At 42.1% G+C, this 16,923-nt stretch overlaps 2 protein-coding genes across 2 annotated transcripts; both read right to left on the reverse strand.

Annotated features, from left to right (window-relative positions):
- Positions 1–1,279: 1,279 nt before the first annotated feature.
- On the reverse strand, positions 1,280–4,109 carry camk2n1a (calcium/calmodulin dependent protein kinase II inhibitor 1a). Its single transcript, XM_085456269.1, has 2 exons — positions 3,414–4,109; positions 1,280–2,600 (listed from the first exon to the last, which is right to left on the reverse strand). Exons 1-2 carry the CDS (start codon positions 3,580–3,582, stop codon positions 2,527–2,529), a joined length of 243 nt encoding a protein of 80 aa, XP_085312395.1. The 5' UTR covers positions 3,583–4,109; the 3' UTR covers positions 1,280–2,526.
- A 2,168-nt stretch (positions 4,110–6,277) lies between these two features.
- Positions 6,278–16,922, reverse strand: LOC146709241 (trypsin). The gene is made up of 5 exons (XM_085456266.1): positions 16,532–16,922; positions 15,266–15,425; positions 13,507–13,648; positions 13,122–13,388; positions 6,278–6,742 (listed from the first exon to the last, which is right to left on the reverse strand). Exons 1-5 carry the CDS (start codon positions 16,671–16,673, stop codon positions 6,566–6,568), a joined length of 888 nt encoding a protein of 295 aa, XP_085312392.1. The 5' UTR covers positions 16,674–16,922; the 3' UTR covers positions 6,278–6,565.
- Position 16,923: the final 1 nt, after the last annotated feature.

The following is a 16,923-nucleotide window of genomic DNA, read 5'->3' on the forward strand; positions in this document are numbered from 1 at the left end:
ATGATCCACTTATCTATCATGGGTCACTCAGACTCTAAAGGTTTGGTTGTGTGGGAACAGTTTGTGAGTTTTACTTCAGACTGAGGAGACCCAAACTTCATCCAACTAATCGAATCGAGCATTCCATGCACGATTTTGTATAAAAAGATCCACTGCACAGGCAATGGTAAACCGCTACTCCCCAAATGTAACATCCCCTGATCCTGTGTGAGGGGATAGACTCTTACTGCAGTAGGCATTGCTGTCATGCTTTACTGCCATCTTGGAGGAAGGGACTATTTTGGCAGGATAATGTGGTCACGCCACAGAGTGAATAGGGGGTCTTGAGAGAAGAGGGCAGAGATAAGAGAATGGAGAGCATTCCATTAAAGCTCGCGATTGCATCAAGCCAAGGCTCAGGGAAGACTATTCTGCACCGAATACCCACCGCAACACCCATCAAGTGCAAGGTGCATCTGTTACCATGGTACCCGGCGCAGGCAGCCCCTTTCATGTCTGTCAAGATGGGGAGGGAGAGAGAGACTAGCAATATGTTAGTCTCGCCTGCAGTTGGAGCTGAAACGGACATGCGAGTGCCTGTGTTTGCTTGTATGTATGCGTTTGTAGCATAGATACAGGCGGCCCGGGTTTTAAGATGCCGTACGCTGACAGAGGCTCGTCACACAACATGAATCATTTAGCCACCACAGCAGAGCTGGAAATGTCACGTCTCATCAGCATTGCTCACGCCTTGGTGCTCCTGCACCATTCACATCTCCGGCAGCGGAGTTGAGGGACGACTTGATTAAAGAGAGAAGCTGAGATTTTAAATGCAAACAGACATTTATTGCATTGGGAAGCAGTGGTGTACATTTTCCCCACAAATTAATTTGCAGTACTGTAGCACTTCATGAGATCAGAGTCTGTTGTGCAGTTGTCCAAGCAGTGTGTCAACTTTCCTTTTCGACAAATCGCTACAAAGTTTCGATTCCAGGCTCTTTGATGGGATTACTCGCTCATCATGCCGTCTCCTTCCATATCTGCTCTTTCCAAGGAGTAGGATGCTACTTTCTCACAGTGGAAAATGCTGACTTGCCAGATAGGCAATCTAATAACAACAGGAGAAACTGTACAAGGAACATATCCAAAATTTTAAGCCAAGCTATCTGCTAATGTCTCTCTTATACAAAACTATATTTTTTGTGTTTTTGCTACAGATTTAAAACAGTTTTAACAAAAAAAAAAGCAACATCAAGTACATCATTCCTTATTGTAAACCACAATCAACACTAACAGTAAATAGTACTTTGTCATAATCTTTATTACAAGATATTAGGCCACTGTACAAATCAGTGTGAATCGTACAGTACAACGCAGAGTTAAGACTGTTTCTCGAGGTTTGTCATTCAAAGCTGTATACGAGGTGCTTCAAGAATACACAAGATTTTCAGAATTTTCTGCCATGCATGCATGATTTTATATTTGCCATGCATGAGTCGGTATTTCAGTGTTTTAAGAAAGAGCCCTAAAAAATGGCAATCCAACAAAACAATTAAACTCAACGAGTAAATGTATAAAGCACGAAAAATAACAACTTGTCCGGTACAGTATATCCCTCATGAGATTTGGCACACACAATAATGCACAATGCAATATAAATAGTCTTTTTTTTTTTGTTATCAATAAAGGTGTGTACAGTCAAGTTACAGTATCAACCAATCCAGGTGAAAGCCTGGGAAGCTTACAAACAGGTGGGAGGTACACGGTATATAAATGACTCGTTAGCTGCAAAGTATGGTAACAAAAAACACTCAGGCAACATCAAGAATTGTTAAGTGAAAAAAATATCACTCTCGTTTGCTCACAGTTTTCTCAACATACAAAAAAAAACACTCCCTCAGGCCTTAAGTCACTGCAAAAGACATGTTCCCAAGGATCAATAATAAATAAAGTCTTCAACACGAAACAAACCAGTTTACCAATTCCCACTTTGTGCAAGAAAATATGGGCTACCCTTTCCATATTTACAAACTGCTATTCATTTGCCCTCGCTCAAAATGAAGAGCAGAACAAATGGTACCACAGGTTTGATTGATAAGATATAGGAGAATTGTGTGCTTTAGGTTTTATATTAGATTTTTTTTTGTATCCTGTCCCTGATTTCTGCATTTCGACAGCATTGCCTCCTGCCTTAACCCCCCCCACCACTGCACCCCTTGCCCTCCCCCTTCCCCATTGCCTTCCCCTGCGTTTGTATTTATGGCAAAACCCTGTAGTTGAGGGTGTGTGTGTGTGTGTTAGTGTAAGTGTGTGTTGGGAGTGAGGGGGGAGGGTCCACTTGGGGGTCTCCTTTGCTGCCATCTCCCACCCCTGCCAGCATGTGTCATCCGGACAGCCATGACTGACTGGGAGAGGAGGGTGTGGAAGTGCTGCTTGCTGCCACATGAGAGAAAGTGCTTATATACAGTGTCTTTGGATTAAAACTGGTAAATATCGCCATAAAAAATTTAAAGAGTGTCTTTTGAGGGGGGTGGTGTGCTGACCACTCTAAGCCTCTGCCGGGGTCTTCTCTGTTCCATTTTTCTGCGATTCGTCGTCGCCATTCTCATCCTCAATCACAACTGTGGATGACAGGGGAGAGAGTTAATGAGGGGAGGGGAAGGGGGGGGACTCATCTTGGTGTGGCGTCTTGAAAATTCAACATCGACACAAGGGTGTCAAAGCCCTGAATCGTTAGTGCTGCAACTGTATGAGCATAAGTGATTTGTGCATGCATGAGAGCGTAAGCCCATGCAAAAAGAGCGCGATAACCACGAATGTGCATCGGCGCCTCTGATGCATATTTGGGAATGTGCAGGTGTGACTGTGTACGAGTGTCGGCTGTGCACCCACAGGTGCAAGTCTTATGTGTCTTTGTGTTTGCCCATGTCTCTGTGCACTACTGTATATAGAACTATGTCTGTCTAAATGTCTGTGCCACCACAACTGAGCCTCAGTTTTCAAGGACTATCTACCTTGGTAGATATGCAGGAATGCAGGACACACAAAAGCACATACATGGCCAGCCTGACTTGATCATGCAAACACAAAAATCTCCATCACACTGCATAGAAAATTCGTTCAGCCATTCATCTGGGAGGGGACAATCAGCACAACTCTGTTGAGCAAGATTCAGGAGGCATTTAGCGGCACGCACTGCGCATCCAACTTGTGTAGCAATGCGAACAGAATAATTAAAAAAAAAAAAACAATACACACGCATGCAAACAGCAGACTGGTTCGCTGACCATACACTCGACTGAACATCTCGTCAAGGCAATAGTGTTGCCGATCTGGTTTCTCAGGCAAACATCCTTAAATATGGTGCACTAACAGCCGATGTGCGCATTCACCACATCACCATACAGGCGAAAACGCCTTAATTATATAATTACCCCGTTTGCTCCTGCCTATTTGCCCGAGTTTCGGCGGACGTTTGTTCTGTGAGCCGTTGAAGAAGTTGTTGGTGTCTTGAAGACGACAGGTGAAGGAAAGGTGTCCCTCGTCGCCCTCATTTCCATAATGACTCATATTTTCTTCGTTGAAAGGCAACACTTCCGACATCTCCAAATGCGTCTTTATCACCAAGGCGCACAAACTGAAATGTATAGCTCGTCGCCAAGCTTGAACCGGCTCCTTCGTAAAAAAAACAAAAGGGGAAAATAAACAATGAAATCTGCTGGCACGACCTAGCCCTTTCTGCGTGCCCAGAAGACACGTGTCTGTCTCCGTAGGTGCGCGACAGAAATATCAGTAACTCAAAATGTCCTCAGTTTCCCTGCTCGTGGAGGCTCGGCAACATTATTCAAAGAAAAAAGAAAATGGGGGAGAAAAAATCCACGGGCTTTCTCTCTGTGCGTATTGCTTTGGAAATGGAGGCGCGCGTATAACCGAGCCGTGAAGCGCCCGCTGGTTTTGAGCGGCTGAACCCGTCGCACGGAAAATCTGAGGAAGAAATGCAAATTGAGGAGCGATGCAAAACACGGATCCCGGGGAGACCTGGCGAGGGAGCTGTTCGGGGGTTTTCTGGTGCAGCCCAGAGAAGCCAAGTCCAGTTGGAGTGGTGGAGTAGTACTGCCAATGCTCCTCTCTCCTCGAATGTGGACGCAATAAAAACAAATGGCGATTTGAAATTCGAAGGTGGCACGTAAATGGGAATCGATTCATATCTTTATGTGTGGAGGGGGGGAAGCAATTCCGATTGCGCCACCAGTTGACGAGCACGAAATATTAAAAACTCGAGCCTCTTTTATTAATTTTCAGATTTTTATTATTAGGGTTCGTGGGGTTTACGAGACCGTCAAACCTCACCAGATGATGGCAGTCTTTTCACAGGCTGGGATGTGACTTTTGGCCCCGTGGCGCACTTTAAGTTCCCAGCGGAGGCCCTGGTGCTGTTTTCACGTTATCGCCCACAGTATCTCGGGAAACTGCACATCAGCATTTTGGAGTGAAAAGCACGAAGGTTAGCATAAAAAAGCAGTGACTGTGTTTGTTTAAAATATAATCCATGTTACAGAAACGATGGCTAAATATCAAGTAGACCCCCCAGAAAGAAAACAGTATGTATGAATTTTTTTCTTCATAACATAATTATTCCAAATACATATGCTGTAATAGTATAATAGGATCCACACTGAGAACATTTCGCCTCATGTTAGCAGAGAAAGCCTGAAAAGGTGTTTGGTTAAACTGATTCCTCTGGAACTTCTTTTACCACCCACTGCTGTCTACTGTTTGCATTAATCTCACTTCTATAGGTATGACAGTACAATGGACTGTCTTACAAAACAGACAGGGCATGGAGGAACGGACAGGTATTCAGTCTTGAGATAGACTATCCTTTCTCAGAGGAACTTCCCTAAATATCATTACACAGACAATGAAATGAAAAATGATATTGGAGCCTGCAGCAGAGCTAACTTTTATGTGCCGTCATGACACACCTCCTCCCTTCGGAGCTGAGGTTACAATGATTTTATCAGAGGATCCTTCTTTCATATGAGAACATCTCAAAGAACAATATTTTTCACAAAATGTGGTTACATCGCCATCAAGACTGTTTTTTGGTCTTAAAGCTCCCAAGCAATGAAGACAAGTAACCTGATAAAATAGTAGCAGTAAACCCTTGAGAGTGTTGGATTGGGAAAGAGTGCATTTTCTTCTTGCAAATTCTATTTTTTTGTCTGCTAAATCAAGTATTTGTCATGTTTTCTTTCCTAAAGCTTCAGTGCAGCTGCTGAATAAGGTTTGATGCTAACATTATACTGAACTTGGCTCAAGTATGTCTTCATGGAATTAGAGCTTTATGACTAGTTAAATTAGATTTTCAAAAACAAAAAGAAAGAATAAACACTGCAGTAGTTAAAACTCAGATGAACTTCTCTTTCAGGCCTGTTTGGGTGTGGTTTGTTCAAATAAATGACTCCATATATTGTCATCAGATACTGACTCAAATGCTGCCTCAAATCCTTCATTGTTTTTGCTATCTTGCATTTATCAGAGTCACAGTGAGACAGGAAGGCAGGAGGGAAGATTGAGGGAGATGCCACGCAGCAAGGTGTAGAACCAAAGGGTGCTACACGTGGCTCTGAAGTGCGAGCTGTGGGGGAAGGATTTCAAAGTACAGACAGGCACGTGCCTGCTTTTAAACAGAAATGAAATAACAACTTGTTACAATCAAGGTACGCAGAAGAGCATTTCTGAATGCGCAACATATTACAGCGTAGCTGTATCAGTGATTCAGGCTACTGATGGTGATGTAATGGTGTGGGGGATATTTTCTTCGCACAGTTTAAGCCCCTTTTGTACCAGCTGAGCATGATTAAACACCACGGCCTACCTGATTATTGTTGCAGACCACATCCATCCCTTTATGATCACAATGTACTCATCTTCTGATAACTTGTTAAGGCAGAATAACTGGACATGTCACAAAACTCAGATGATCTCACTGTGGTTTCTTGAACGTGATAATGAGTTCTGCGTGGTCAGATGGCCTCCACAGTCACCAGAACTCAGTCCAGTAGAGCACCTTTAAGATGTGCCACGAAAAAATGGGGTCCAAGCAAGTTTTAGCATTTAATGAATTACTAGTTGAGTGTATACCACACGAGAAACTGATTAAAAATAAGTGTTTGTGTTTTTTTTTTTTTTTTAGAAAGTACATGATCAGATCTTTCTATTTATCTTTTTTGTACAAAAGTCAAACTATGACCAAAACTGATTTTTGTCATTCAGCATTCAGACCTGACACAACTCCACACCAGCCCCAGAGTGTTTTATTGGCATCAAAAAACTTTCACAAATCTGTGAGCTCTATTACATTTACAGTAACTGTAAACGGTGCACATTCTAGTGAATCCTATAATCATAGTAATTATTTCAGAATATCCAGCGTTTAACTATATTCAAAAGGTGATCTGAATTATCACTGCAATGTTTTTCTCAACAGCCACTGCAGCTTCCAACAGAACCACTTCCTATCCATGCTAACTTAAATGTGTTTATGGGAATGTTTCCTTTCAGGCACAAATGGCTGCTTTCATTATCTCCACGGTTTGAAGCAACGCAGGTATGACCCGTAGATGGTTTGATCTATCCACCGGCGGAATCTGGACACGGCCGTGTAGACTCCAGGAAACTTAGCATCACCACAACCATTGCCCCAGGATACAACTCCATAGATCCGTCTGTCACACACCAGCGGTCCACCGGAGTCGCCCTGTAATAAATAACAATAAAACCCTTCTATTAGTTCCCATTTCACAATGTGACTCCTGGAAAAGTTTTTTGTTACCATAGTATTGATGTAAAGCTTCTTTAATTTCCCTGATGTTACATGATACACAAAGTAATACAAAGTGTCTGAACATGGGCGCCTCATAGGAGACTGTTTCAAAAAGCATTTACCGCCCAGGTGGGTCAGATATCCCAGGCATTGAAGGTTACTTGCTGTTGGTCTATTTTAGCTCAAAGAACAACATCAACTGATTCCCAAAATGCATAAATGTGAAAACTTTCTTATAAAAAAAAAAAACAAGCAACAAAAACCTGAAATCGTGTAAAATGTGGCTATTGCTGTAAAAGGGACATGAAACAATACAGATATAACAGCTCATTTGCACCACTGAGCCCTGCTCCCTAAAACTAAAATAGCTGCAACACTGTCTGTGAAGCTGGATTTAAGAAATAAGTGCTTAAAGTGAAACTTTTAAAAACATGTTTAGTGCATCTTCTGTCAGTACGCGACGTCATGTGCTTGGTTGGTTGCGGCTAAAAGACTTACCTTAGTTTATGTTAGTTAACTAGCAACAGAATCAATAACCCACAGGAAAATAACAACACTAAAACTAAAAATCAGTTTAAGGGGTTCACTTTTGTGCTGCCCCTGGCTGCAACAATGAGTTTTATGTGAAGAAACCGAGGATACACTGTCTACTTTCACTCTGTCTCTTTAGCTGTGGCTGTTTGCTGTTTGGCTAGCTGCACTCAAATGGGAAAATCCACCTGTTAGCCGTAATGTTGAGGTTTGTAGAGCACTTTATAAATAAGAACAGCGAGGAGGAGTGTGAAGTCCAGAAATAAATAATGAGAAAACATGTTTTTATCTTGTGACTTTGGCCAATCCGGTTGTTCAGTCTGACGTCACTAGCCGTGTCTGGGCCTAAACTCCGCTGCAGGTCCATATATCAAACGATCACTATGGGATTACTGAGAGTTGAAAAACTGTCTAAAGTCTTTCATCTTTAATAAAATGATCAGCGTTCTGCTCTACCAGGTGTAACAATTGAGTTTAACATCCAGGCATCCATGAAAACGGAATTTATGACATTTAACGGAGTTAGAAGTTAGCAGGGAGTTAGCTCGCTAGCTTCTATCTAAATACAATATAGCATGTCCTGACTGCGGGGTTTTGGAAACAAATTAAAACGTACAGCTCTGTTATCACTTCCAGCATAAATGAAGACAGAAAACTAAACAGCAGTGACGTTTGTAGGGTTACTGAAGTTGGGCTAGCTGGTATATAATGATGTGCTACGTGACCGCTAGCGACACAGCTATGTTAGCATAATATAAACAAGCTAACTTTTTTTCCACTCGATAAAAGTTAATGTGAGTGTTCTCGGTGGTCAGGAACAAATGTAATCGCATGGCAGGATGCTGTAAAAGGACCAAACTTCAGCCAGGAGAACAACTGAGATAATCCATCCACAATACGAGGTTAGTCATTCATATACTGCTGCATGGGCTGGGCTGTAGTTACATCGTAAGGTTTTAAAAACTGAGCTTAAATAAATGATTAGCGGTAATAAAAGCCGAGGGAGGTCAACAGTGGTCGCTGACTGTTTTAGGAGCTTTTTGAGATCAAATAGAAGAAAATACATAACATTAAACATGTTAACAACACAAAAGCCATATTAAACGCAGACTACTTTAGACCCGGAAGTAGGATTCGTCGCGTCATCACTGAACAACCGGATTGTTTCTTGGCTAATAACCAGGGGTGCACATAAGTGGTCCGCAGGTGCGGAAAATAAAATAAAAGGCGCGCACCAGATAAGAAGTTGCAACGCGCGTTTGCGTACATATACAGTGGGGCAAAAAAGTATTTAGTCAGCCACCGATTGTGCAAGTTCCCCCACTTAAAATGATGACAGAGGTCAGTAATTTGCACCAGAGGTACACTTCAACTGTGAGAGACAGAATGTGAAAAAAAATCCATGAATTCACATGGTAGGATTTGTAAAGAATTTATTCGTAAATCAGGGTGGAAAATAAGTATTTGGTCACCTCAAACAAGGAAAATCTCTGGCTCTCACAGACCTGTAACGTCTTCTGTAAGAAGCTTTTCTGTCCCCCACTCGTTACCTGTATGAATGGCACCTGTTTGAACTCATCATCTGTATAAAAGACACCTGTCCACAGCCTCAAACAGTCAGACTCCAAACTCCGCCATGGCCAAGACCAAAGAGCTTTCGAAGGACACCAGGAAAAGTATTGTAGACCTGCACCAGACTGGGAAGAGTGAATCTACAATAGGCAAGCAGCTTGGTGTGAAAAAATCAACTGTGGGAGCAATCATCAGAAAATGGAAGACGTACAAGACCACTGATAATCTCCCTCGATCTGGGGCTCCACGCAAGATCTCATCCCGTGGGGTCAAAATGATCATGAGAACGGTGAGCAAAGATCCCAGAACCACACGGGGGGACCTGGTGAATGACCTGCAGAGAGCTGGGACCAAAGTAACAAAGGTCACCATCAGTAACACACTACAACGGCAGGGAATCAAATCCCGCAGTGCCAGACGTGTTCCGCTGCTGAAGCCAGTGCATGTCCAGGCCCGTCTGAAGTTTGCCAGAGAGCACATGGATGATACAGCAGAGGATTGGGAGAATGTCATGTGGTCAGATGAAACCAAAGTAGAACTTTTTGGTATAAACTCAACTCGTCGTGTTTGGAGGAAGAAGAATACTGAGTTGCATCCCAAGAACACCATATCTACTGTGAAGCATGGGGGTGGAAACATCATGCTATGGGGCTGTTTTTCTGCCAAGGGGACAGGACGACTGATCCGTGTTAAGGACAGAATGAATGGGGCCATGTATCGTGAGATTTTGAGCCAAAACCTCCTTCCATCAGTGAGAACTTTGAAGATGAAACGAGGCTGGGTCTTCCAACATGACAATGATCCAAAACACACCGCCCGGGCAACAAAGGAGTGGCTCCGTAAGAAGCATTTGAAAGTCCTGGAGTGGCCTAGCCAGTCTCCAGACCTCAACCCCATAGAAAATCTGTGGCGGGAGTTGAAAGTCCGTGTTGCTCGGCGACAGCCCCAAAACATCACTGCTCTCGAGAAGATCTGCATGGAGGAATGGGCCAAAATACCAGCTACTGTGTGTGCAAACCTGGTAAAGACCTATAGTAAACATTTGACCTCTGTTATTGCCAACAAAGGTTATGTTACAAAGTATTGAGTTGTATTTTTGTTATTGACCAAATACTTATTTTCCACCCTGATTTACGAATAAATTCTTTACAAATCCTACCATGTGGATTCATGGATTTTTTTTTCACATTCTGTCTCTCACAGTTGAAGTGTACCTCTGGTGCAAATTACTGACCTCTGTCATCATTTTAAGTGGGGGAACTTGCACAATCGGTGGCTGACTAAATACTTTTTTGCCCCACTGTAAAAGGCACTGTTTTTTGTCAGCTAGAGATGCACCACATCTCTGTGCGTTCATCATTTGTTTGAAGCAGGGTCGCCTCCTGCAACCACTTTTCCGAGAATACGCACTTCTTTTGTGGTTCGGACTCCTTCTGACATTTCTTTGGAGGTGGAGGAGCACCAAAGTAATTGCTTAAAGGAGCTTGCTTCTTCGACATCTTTAAGAGTTCTAAACAAATGTCTGTCCTCCTCCAGAAAATCTTATGTACGCAAACGCGCGTTGCTACTTTTTATCTGGTGCGCGTCTTTTATTTTGACAGCGAATGCGCACCTGCGGACTACTTATGTGCACCCCTGCTAATAACCCACATGATGTTATGCAGTTGTAGCTCCTGTAAAATTAAGTATAAGAAGGTGAAATTGTTGCCCTTCTTACAGTAAAAATTAGTTTACATGTTCCAATATTTAAATGTGCAGCATTGTGCAATAGTCTTGAGCCACCCATTGCATTTTCATGTTTTTCTTTCAAACATTTTTTCCAAGTTTTTGTTTGGGCATTGGCTGCTTTTTCACTCATTTGGGATGTGTCATTGGTTTTGGTCCCTGGGTTTTCAGTGTTTGTGAGTTCATATTTCCTTTGGATTGTGAGAATGTTTTATGTTTAGGTTTCATGTCTCCTTGGTGACTTCTTCGTTTTTTTAATTACCTTTCCTGCACCCTGTTTGGATTTTGCTTCTTTATTGGAAGAAGTCCTGCATTTAGGCTACCCTCTGGGCTGAGTTTCTGTATTCCTTGTTTAGCCAGTATTCAGTTTCCAGTCTATTCAGTTGTCGTGTTATCTTCAAGTTGTGTTTAGCTCATGTTTTGTATAGACGCTTATGGTGTATAGCCGTGTTATTTGGGTCTGATCTATTCTTTTTTCCACTGATTGTCGAGCCTTCAGTTCTTGTTAGTTTCAGTTTCTGCTGACGTTCCGATTTGCTTTGAGTTAGTTTCTCTTTGTGTTTTTTTGTGTTCCAGTCTCATCTGCTTTTGACCTTTTTCTGTGCTCCCCCGTGTTAAGTTAACCATTGTTTCCCATTCAGATGTGTCTTTCTGTTTTATTTTGGTAACTGTTCTTCTCTTTGTCTGGCGTTGTGTTCACTTCCCCCACCTCATTATTCCTATAGCTTCCAGCTGTGCGTCCTACTTGTTGTGTATCTGCTTATTATCCTGTGTGTGTATATATTGTCTCTACCTCATTTCCTTGCCCCCCTCATCCCTATGAGTGTGTTAATGCCAGACCTGTTTTACAGAGAATCTTTTATTACTGAATGATTCAGTTCATGTTTGTGCCACAGTTTCATGAGAGAACATTTTTTTCTATGAATCATACAAGCTTTAAAGGGGCACCTAAGTCAAGATGTGAATAAGGGTTGTTTCTAACAGACAACTTAGCAAACAACCAATTTATCCTTAGCCAGATAAATTGGTTTTATCTGGCTAAAATGTAAACTTTTTGCAAGAGCTTAATCAGAAAAGGTTTCTGTGGAAGGGTGGCTGTCAAAAAGCCATTTTTAAGGTAAGGGAAGAGGGAGAAAAGACTGAGGAATGCCAGATTATACAAGAACTGGACTGAAAATCAGTGGTGACAGGCCTTATGGGCGATGAATCCAAATTTTGTCTACAGCTATCTTGGCGTCAACATGGTGGAAGCATTGCAGCCAGTGATCTTGTCAAAAGTGATGGAATTATGAACACAGACGTATCATGGGATACCATGTAGACAGCATCTGAATGGCAACAACTGTGTTTTTCAGGATGACAATGATCTCAAACAGCAAAACCATATCTGGATAGAAAAACACCTGAACACCGTCAGTCATTGCATCAGCCTCCCCAGAGCCTGGACCTCAACATTACTGAAGCAGTGTGGGATCATCTCGATAGAGACAAAGGCAGCCAACATCTAACAGGTGCTGTGTTTCAGTAATTCACTGCACCTGTTTCCCATTTCTTTTTAGCAAAATATAAAGAAATAATGGACGGCTTAAGACTTTTGCATAGTACCATATCTCATGTATAATGCACTGCATGTGTGAAATACTCACATGTGGCTTTTAGGATGTAGTGGTGAAGACAAATTCCAACTGGCCAACAAGGTATGGATTTAAACTTGACTGAGTACAGCTGGTCTGCTTTTCCTTTAGAAAAGTTCTTTCTGTTTTTTGTTTTAATACTTATCTTTGAATCATATTATTAAAAATCATTATTATTGCTTGAAAAAAAAACCAACACACAAGGACTTTGTCAAACACACAGGTTTTACATAGAGTTTATTTTAAACTAGTCATTCTCTACTTTGCCGAAGGTGAGACATAGCTTACTCACATACCACACGCTGAATTTCGTGTAAATTATTCTTTCACACCAACGACCGGGCTGAAACTCTTTCACGGTGCAAATAACCAAATCATAGGTTATTTTTGCTGCTATGTAAGCGTTTACAGCAAAACTCCAGGTTTTCAGTCGTGTTGCTACTTTAAGGGTTGCTTTTCTATCTCTTATGCGATTATTACAACTGCAGTAATGTTTCAGGACAAACAGGCATGTCTCCTTAATAAAAGCTTGTAGCTCGAACCAACACTGACATGATCAACTGTATCCTTACACTGTCGGGGGAAAGAGGTTTCCAGAACTGTGTTATTGTTTTGCTCTTAAGTGAGATGATAAAAGTAGGCTCAGCTTGTGCTGTGTGATCACCATGGATGGTACCTGTGAGAGTCTATTACTTCAAAATGAGTTTCTTGCCTTTTCAAAACATCAAATGAACATGCTTGGCACAGAGGGCCGCGGCGGTGTCCAACACTCACTTAGCTTGCAGCTGAAACTTTTAAAAACATGTTTTTTTTTCCTGATTAGTGAAAGGTGGTGTCTTTGTTCTTTGTACCTTGCATGCATCTTTGCCTCCAGTGCTGTAGCCAGCGCAGATCATGTTTGCTGTGATGTTTCCATTAAAGGAGTCGCTGCTGTTACACCTTGCAGTTGAGACAATGGGCACTGTGACTGTCCTGAGTGTGACAGGCACCTGGCCTCCTTCCAGACTATTGTAGCCCCACCCAGACACCCGACACACGTGGCCTTCAGCTACACCTGTCCCCTGCCTGGGAAGAGGCGCCAGCGACACGTATTTGTTCAGAACCATGGGAGCCCGCAGCTGGACAGAAAATTGTACAGTTTCCACGTGAACATGTTTTTCTTTTAAAAAAAGAAAGCTGTAACAGATTAAACTTTAACAAACCACTGGTAACTTTTCTGCACCGATTCTGTGGCACCTTAATGAGCATGATGTCTGCGTTGTTGGTGCTCCTGTTGTACAGGGGATGGATGACCAAGATGCGGGGCTTAGCGTACTGCTCAGTACCCTCAAAGATGTTTACCTTGTAGTCGCCTGCCACTATCATCATTTGCTCTGCCCTAAAACACAGAAATCCATGTTGCATCACATTTGTTAACAGAGCACTAAAAAGATGTAATCGTGTAATCGTGATCTCTTTGAAAGAGGAAACAAAAGAAGCCTTTTCCCACAAATAATATAAGCTTAATTAACTATTTTTTTGTATTTTACTAAATGAATGAAAGACAAAGATAAAGTAAAACGACCTGAATACAAAGTCAAACTCGAAGTGTGCACAGGGCTTGATCGTGACCACCATGAACTGCTTGTCTGCCAGTGAACAATGGCTTACTGTGAGCAGGCGGGGATGGGGACAGTGTGACAGAAATATGGCCAATTTCCTACATCCAGACAAGATCACACTTCACCGTCTTTCTCAGTGATGCGCCAAGGTCAGCTGACTAAATCGCATCTGTGTGCTGTTTGACTTCCCACTGGCCCCCATAGAGGTTGAGTTTGTGTCCTGACGTTACCTACCCACAGCAGAATGAATGTTTGTGTTTAGGCATCTGTTGGGACCATCTGCTCGCAATAGAAAATCATGCCAAGTTAACTCTGAACCACAGTGTACTGAAAAAATGCCAGAGAAATGTTCCCGTCTGTGAAAGTGTTTCAGATTTATGGTGGAAGTGTACATATCCTCATCCTTGATTTGTGGCTGACAATCCATTCTTTTGATCAGCTACATCTGAGTTCACAAAAATGAAGGCTGTAGAGTATAGCCAGCCCACATTTGGAAATGATGCACACAACCTGCAGTGCCTAGTGGACATTCCAGGTTACGTAGATAACCCTCTGATGTATTTACCACCTTCGGTCAAGCAAACTGCACCCTTGGCTCCCATAACCTCTGAGCTTAAAGTTAACATACTTAGTTGCTGCTTACTTACTTCACTTGTTCTTGCTACAAGTTGCTGAATTTCTTGTACCTTTTGCAGTCCCTTGTTTGCTACGATGCTGTTACTCTCTTACTGTGTGGATGCCCATAAATATTACATCTATGGCCATGCTGGTGGCTCTCTGAGGCTCTCTTCTCTCACAGCGAGAAGGTCCTGCGTTCAAAATCCAAGCTGTGGCATTTCTGTGTGGAGTTCAGGTTACTGTGGCTTCCTCCAACAGTCTAAGACATCCATGGGCTTAAGTTAAATGGTGTTAAACTGGCTTTAGGTGTGAATGTGAGCCTGAATGGTTGTTTGTCTCTATGTGTTAGCTCAGGAAGATTGGCAACCTGCCTCTCATCCACCCCCCTTCGACCCTTAAGTAGATAAGTGGAAGAAAATCGATGCATGTTTACTATGACGTACTAAGATCCCCTTGTTACCATAGCACTATACCTCTTTGAAACGTCCAGCCACCAACTCTTATGAAATAATAAAACTGAGAGGAAGGCTGTGCTCAATGATATTTGTTACTTTCACATAAGCTTCTTCTTTTTTTTTTTTGGAGTTTAGAGGTATGCTACAGTATTTGAGTGCTAAAAGTTTGAACTTAGGAGATCGACCAAGTTATTGCAGTATATGCTGTTGTTTGTAGATTACTCAATTAACTAACTGATAAACCGTAGTTGGATTTTTTTAGACACATGAAACTTTAGAAGTCACAGATTGCTGCTAATGGCAGATCTTGAAGATTCTTACCCGATGTTGCAGTGCGCTGCAGTCAGGACCCAGTACCTGTGAACTAGTGATCCACCACAAAAGTGTTGGCCGCTGGTGCTCTTCAGTGACACGAGGTATTTGATGGAATTTGGTGCAGCGGTGTGACCACCTACTATACGGCTCTGCATGAGCACACGGCCTGTATGGAAACATTAGCAAGCCAAGAAAGGAACATAAGTTGCGCGTGTTCTGTTTAACTTATCTTTGAAAATGAATAGGATATGAGGAAGTGGACTTTGTGAAGATTAGACACAAACGAGACACGGACTAACTCTCAGTATCATCACGCTGAGACATAAATTGCCAAGAGTTTTTCGTAAGTACTAAGATACGTTTCTCAAGATCTTTGATTCTTTCCCCAAAACATTAAAAACACACAAAAAAAATTCAAATAACATTTACAACATTTTCTGACAGTGGCTTAATTATAAAAGGAAACTGTACAATTTGTAAATTTTGAAAGATAGCTACAAAAATGTCAAAACAAGATGCAAAAAAGAGAAATGGACTCCCAGCCACCATCTCCCTCTCCAGACTCTTTTTTTGTTAACAAGGTGATGCACTGAAACATCAGCGTACACACCCATCAGAGCCTCTGCGCGGCGGCAACAGAGGATCTGATGACATTAGGTCTTTCACTTGTTACTGCTTCCCTCATTCACAAAAGAAAAAGAACAAATAGATTATATGTTATATATATTTTAGATTGCATAAGACTCATATTACATGTTCCTTCTTTTTTTTTTTTTCAATTTCATCCACAGTATACTCTGTCTCAGTTGCTCACAGTCCATCTAACATTACTGAACTGAATTTGCTCTCCCTCCTCTGCCTCCCAGATTGCTGCCATCCAATGTTGGTATCAACCTTCAGCACACCCATGCACCCATGTACACTCTACCTTTTATCAGTCCCCCCCCCCCCCCCCCCATCATTAGCAACAAACTATGCACCGTTTTGAGCTGAGTTGAGAGTTTTAAACGATTTCTGTGCTTTAGGTGTGTTTAACTTCTGCCTCCTGAGGAAAATAAAAGTGCTTGCAGAAAGGTTAAATGATAATTTACCATTTAGGGTTTTGCTAAAAGAGTGATTGATTCAATAAATTAGCTTAGGCACACATCTGGGAGAATGGGAGCTAATGTTTTAGTAATGTGGAAAAACTCTGATTGGATATAATATTTTAAATCAAAGAAAGCTTGAATCTTTTGTTAGCAAAACTATAAAAACAAAACATTAGATACTCACTGTGGACTGCCATAAGCTCCAACAGCACACAACATAAACACATAAGCAGGCTCGTCATAGCAGAAGAGGTTTTTGAGCTGTTGCACCATACCAGCTGCTGAACCACTGCAGTGTCCTCTGCTCCTGTCTGCAGCCTGGTCATTCATTCCTCACAGGAAACAGTGGGTGTCAGCCCCACCAACCTTTATCCTCGAGTTTCCTTGAGGAGTTTTTAATTTCATTGTTGATCGTGCAGCAGCGCGAACCAACACTGTAGCATTGATTGAGGAGGAAAAAGAGGCGAGAGAGCAACAAAGTTCACATTCAAAACGTATCTCCTATCACAACTCTTCCTTCTGACCCTCCTGACTTGTCGAAAGGCCTTACATTGTTACTATGGCAACACTGTGGTG

Source organism: Copadichromis virginalis, linkage group LG5, assembly GCF_057382275.1.
Source record: "Copadichromis virginalis isolate Kocher_CV1m ecotype Utaka linkage group LG5, C_Virginalis_male_GT1.1, whole genome shotgun sequence".
Classification (NCBI taxonomy): Eukaryota; Metazoa; Chordata; class Actinopteri; order Cichliformes; family Cichlidae; genus Copadichromis; species Copadichromis virginalis.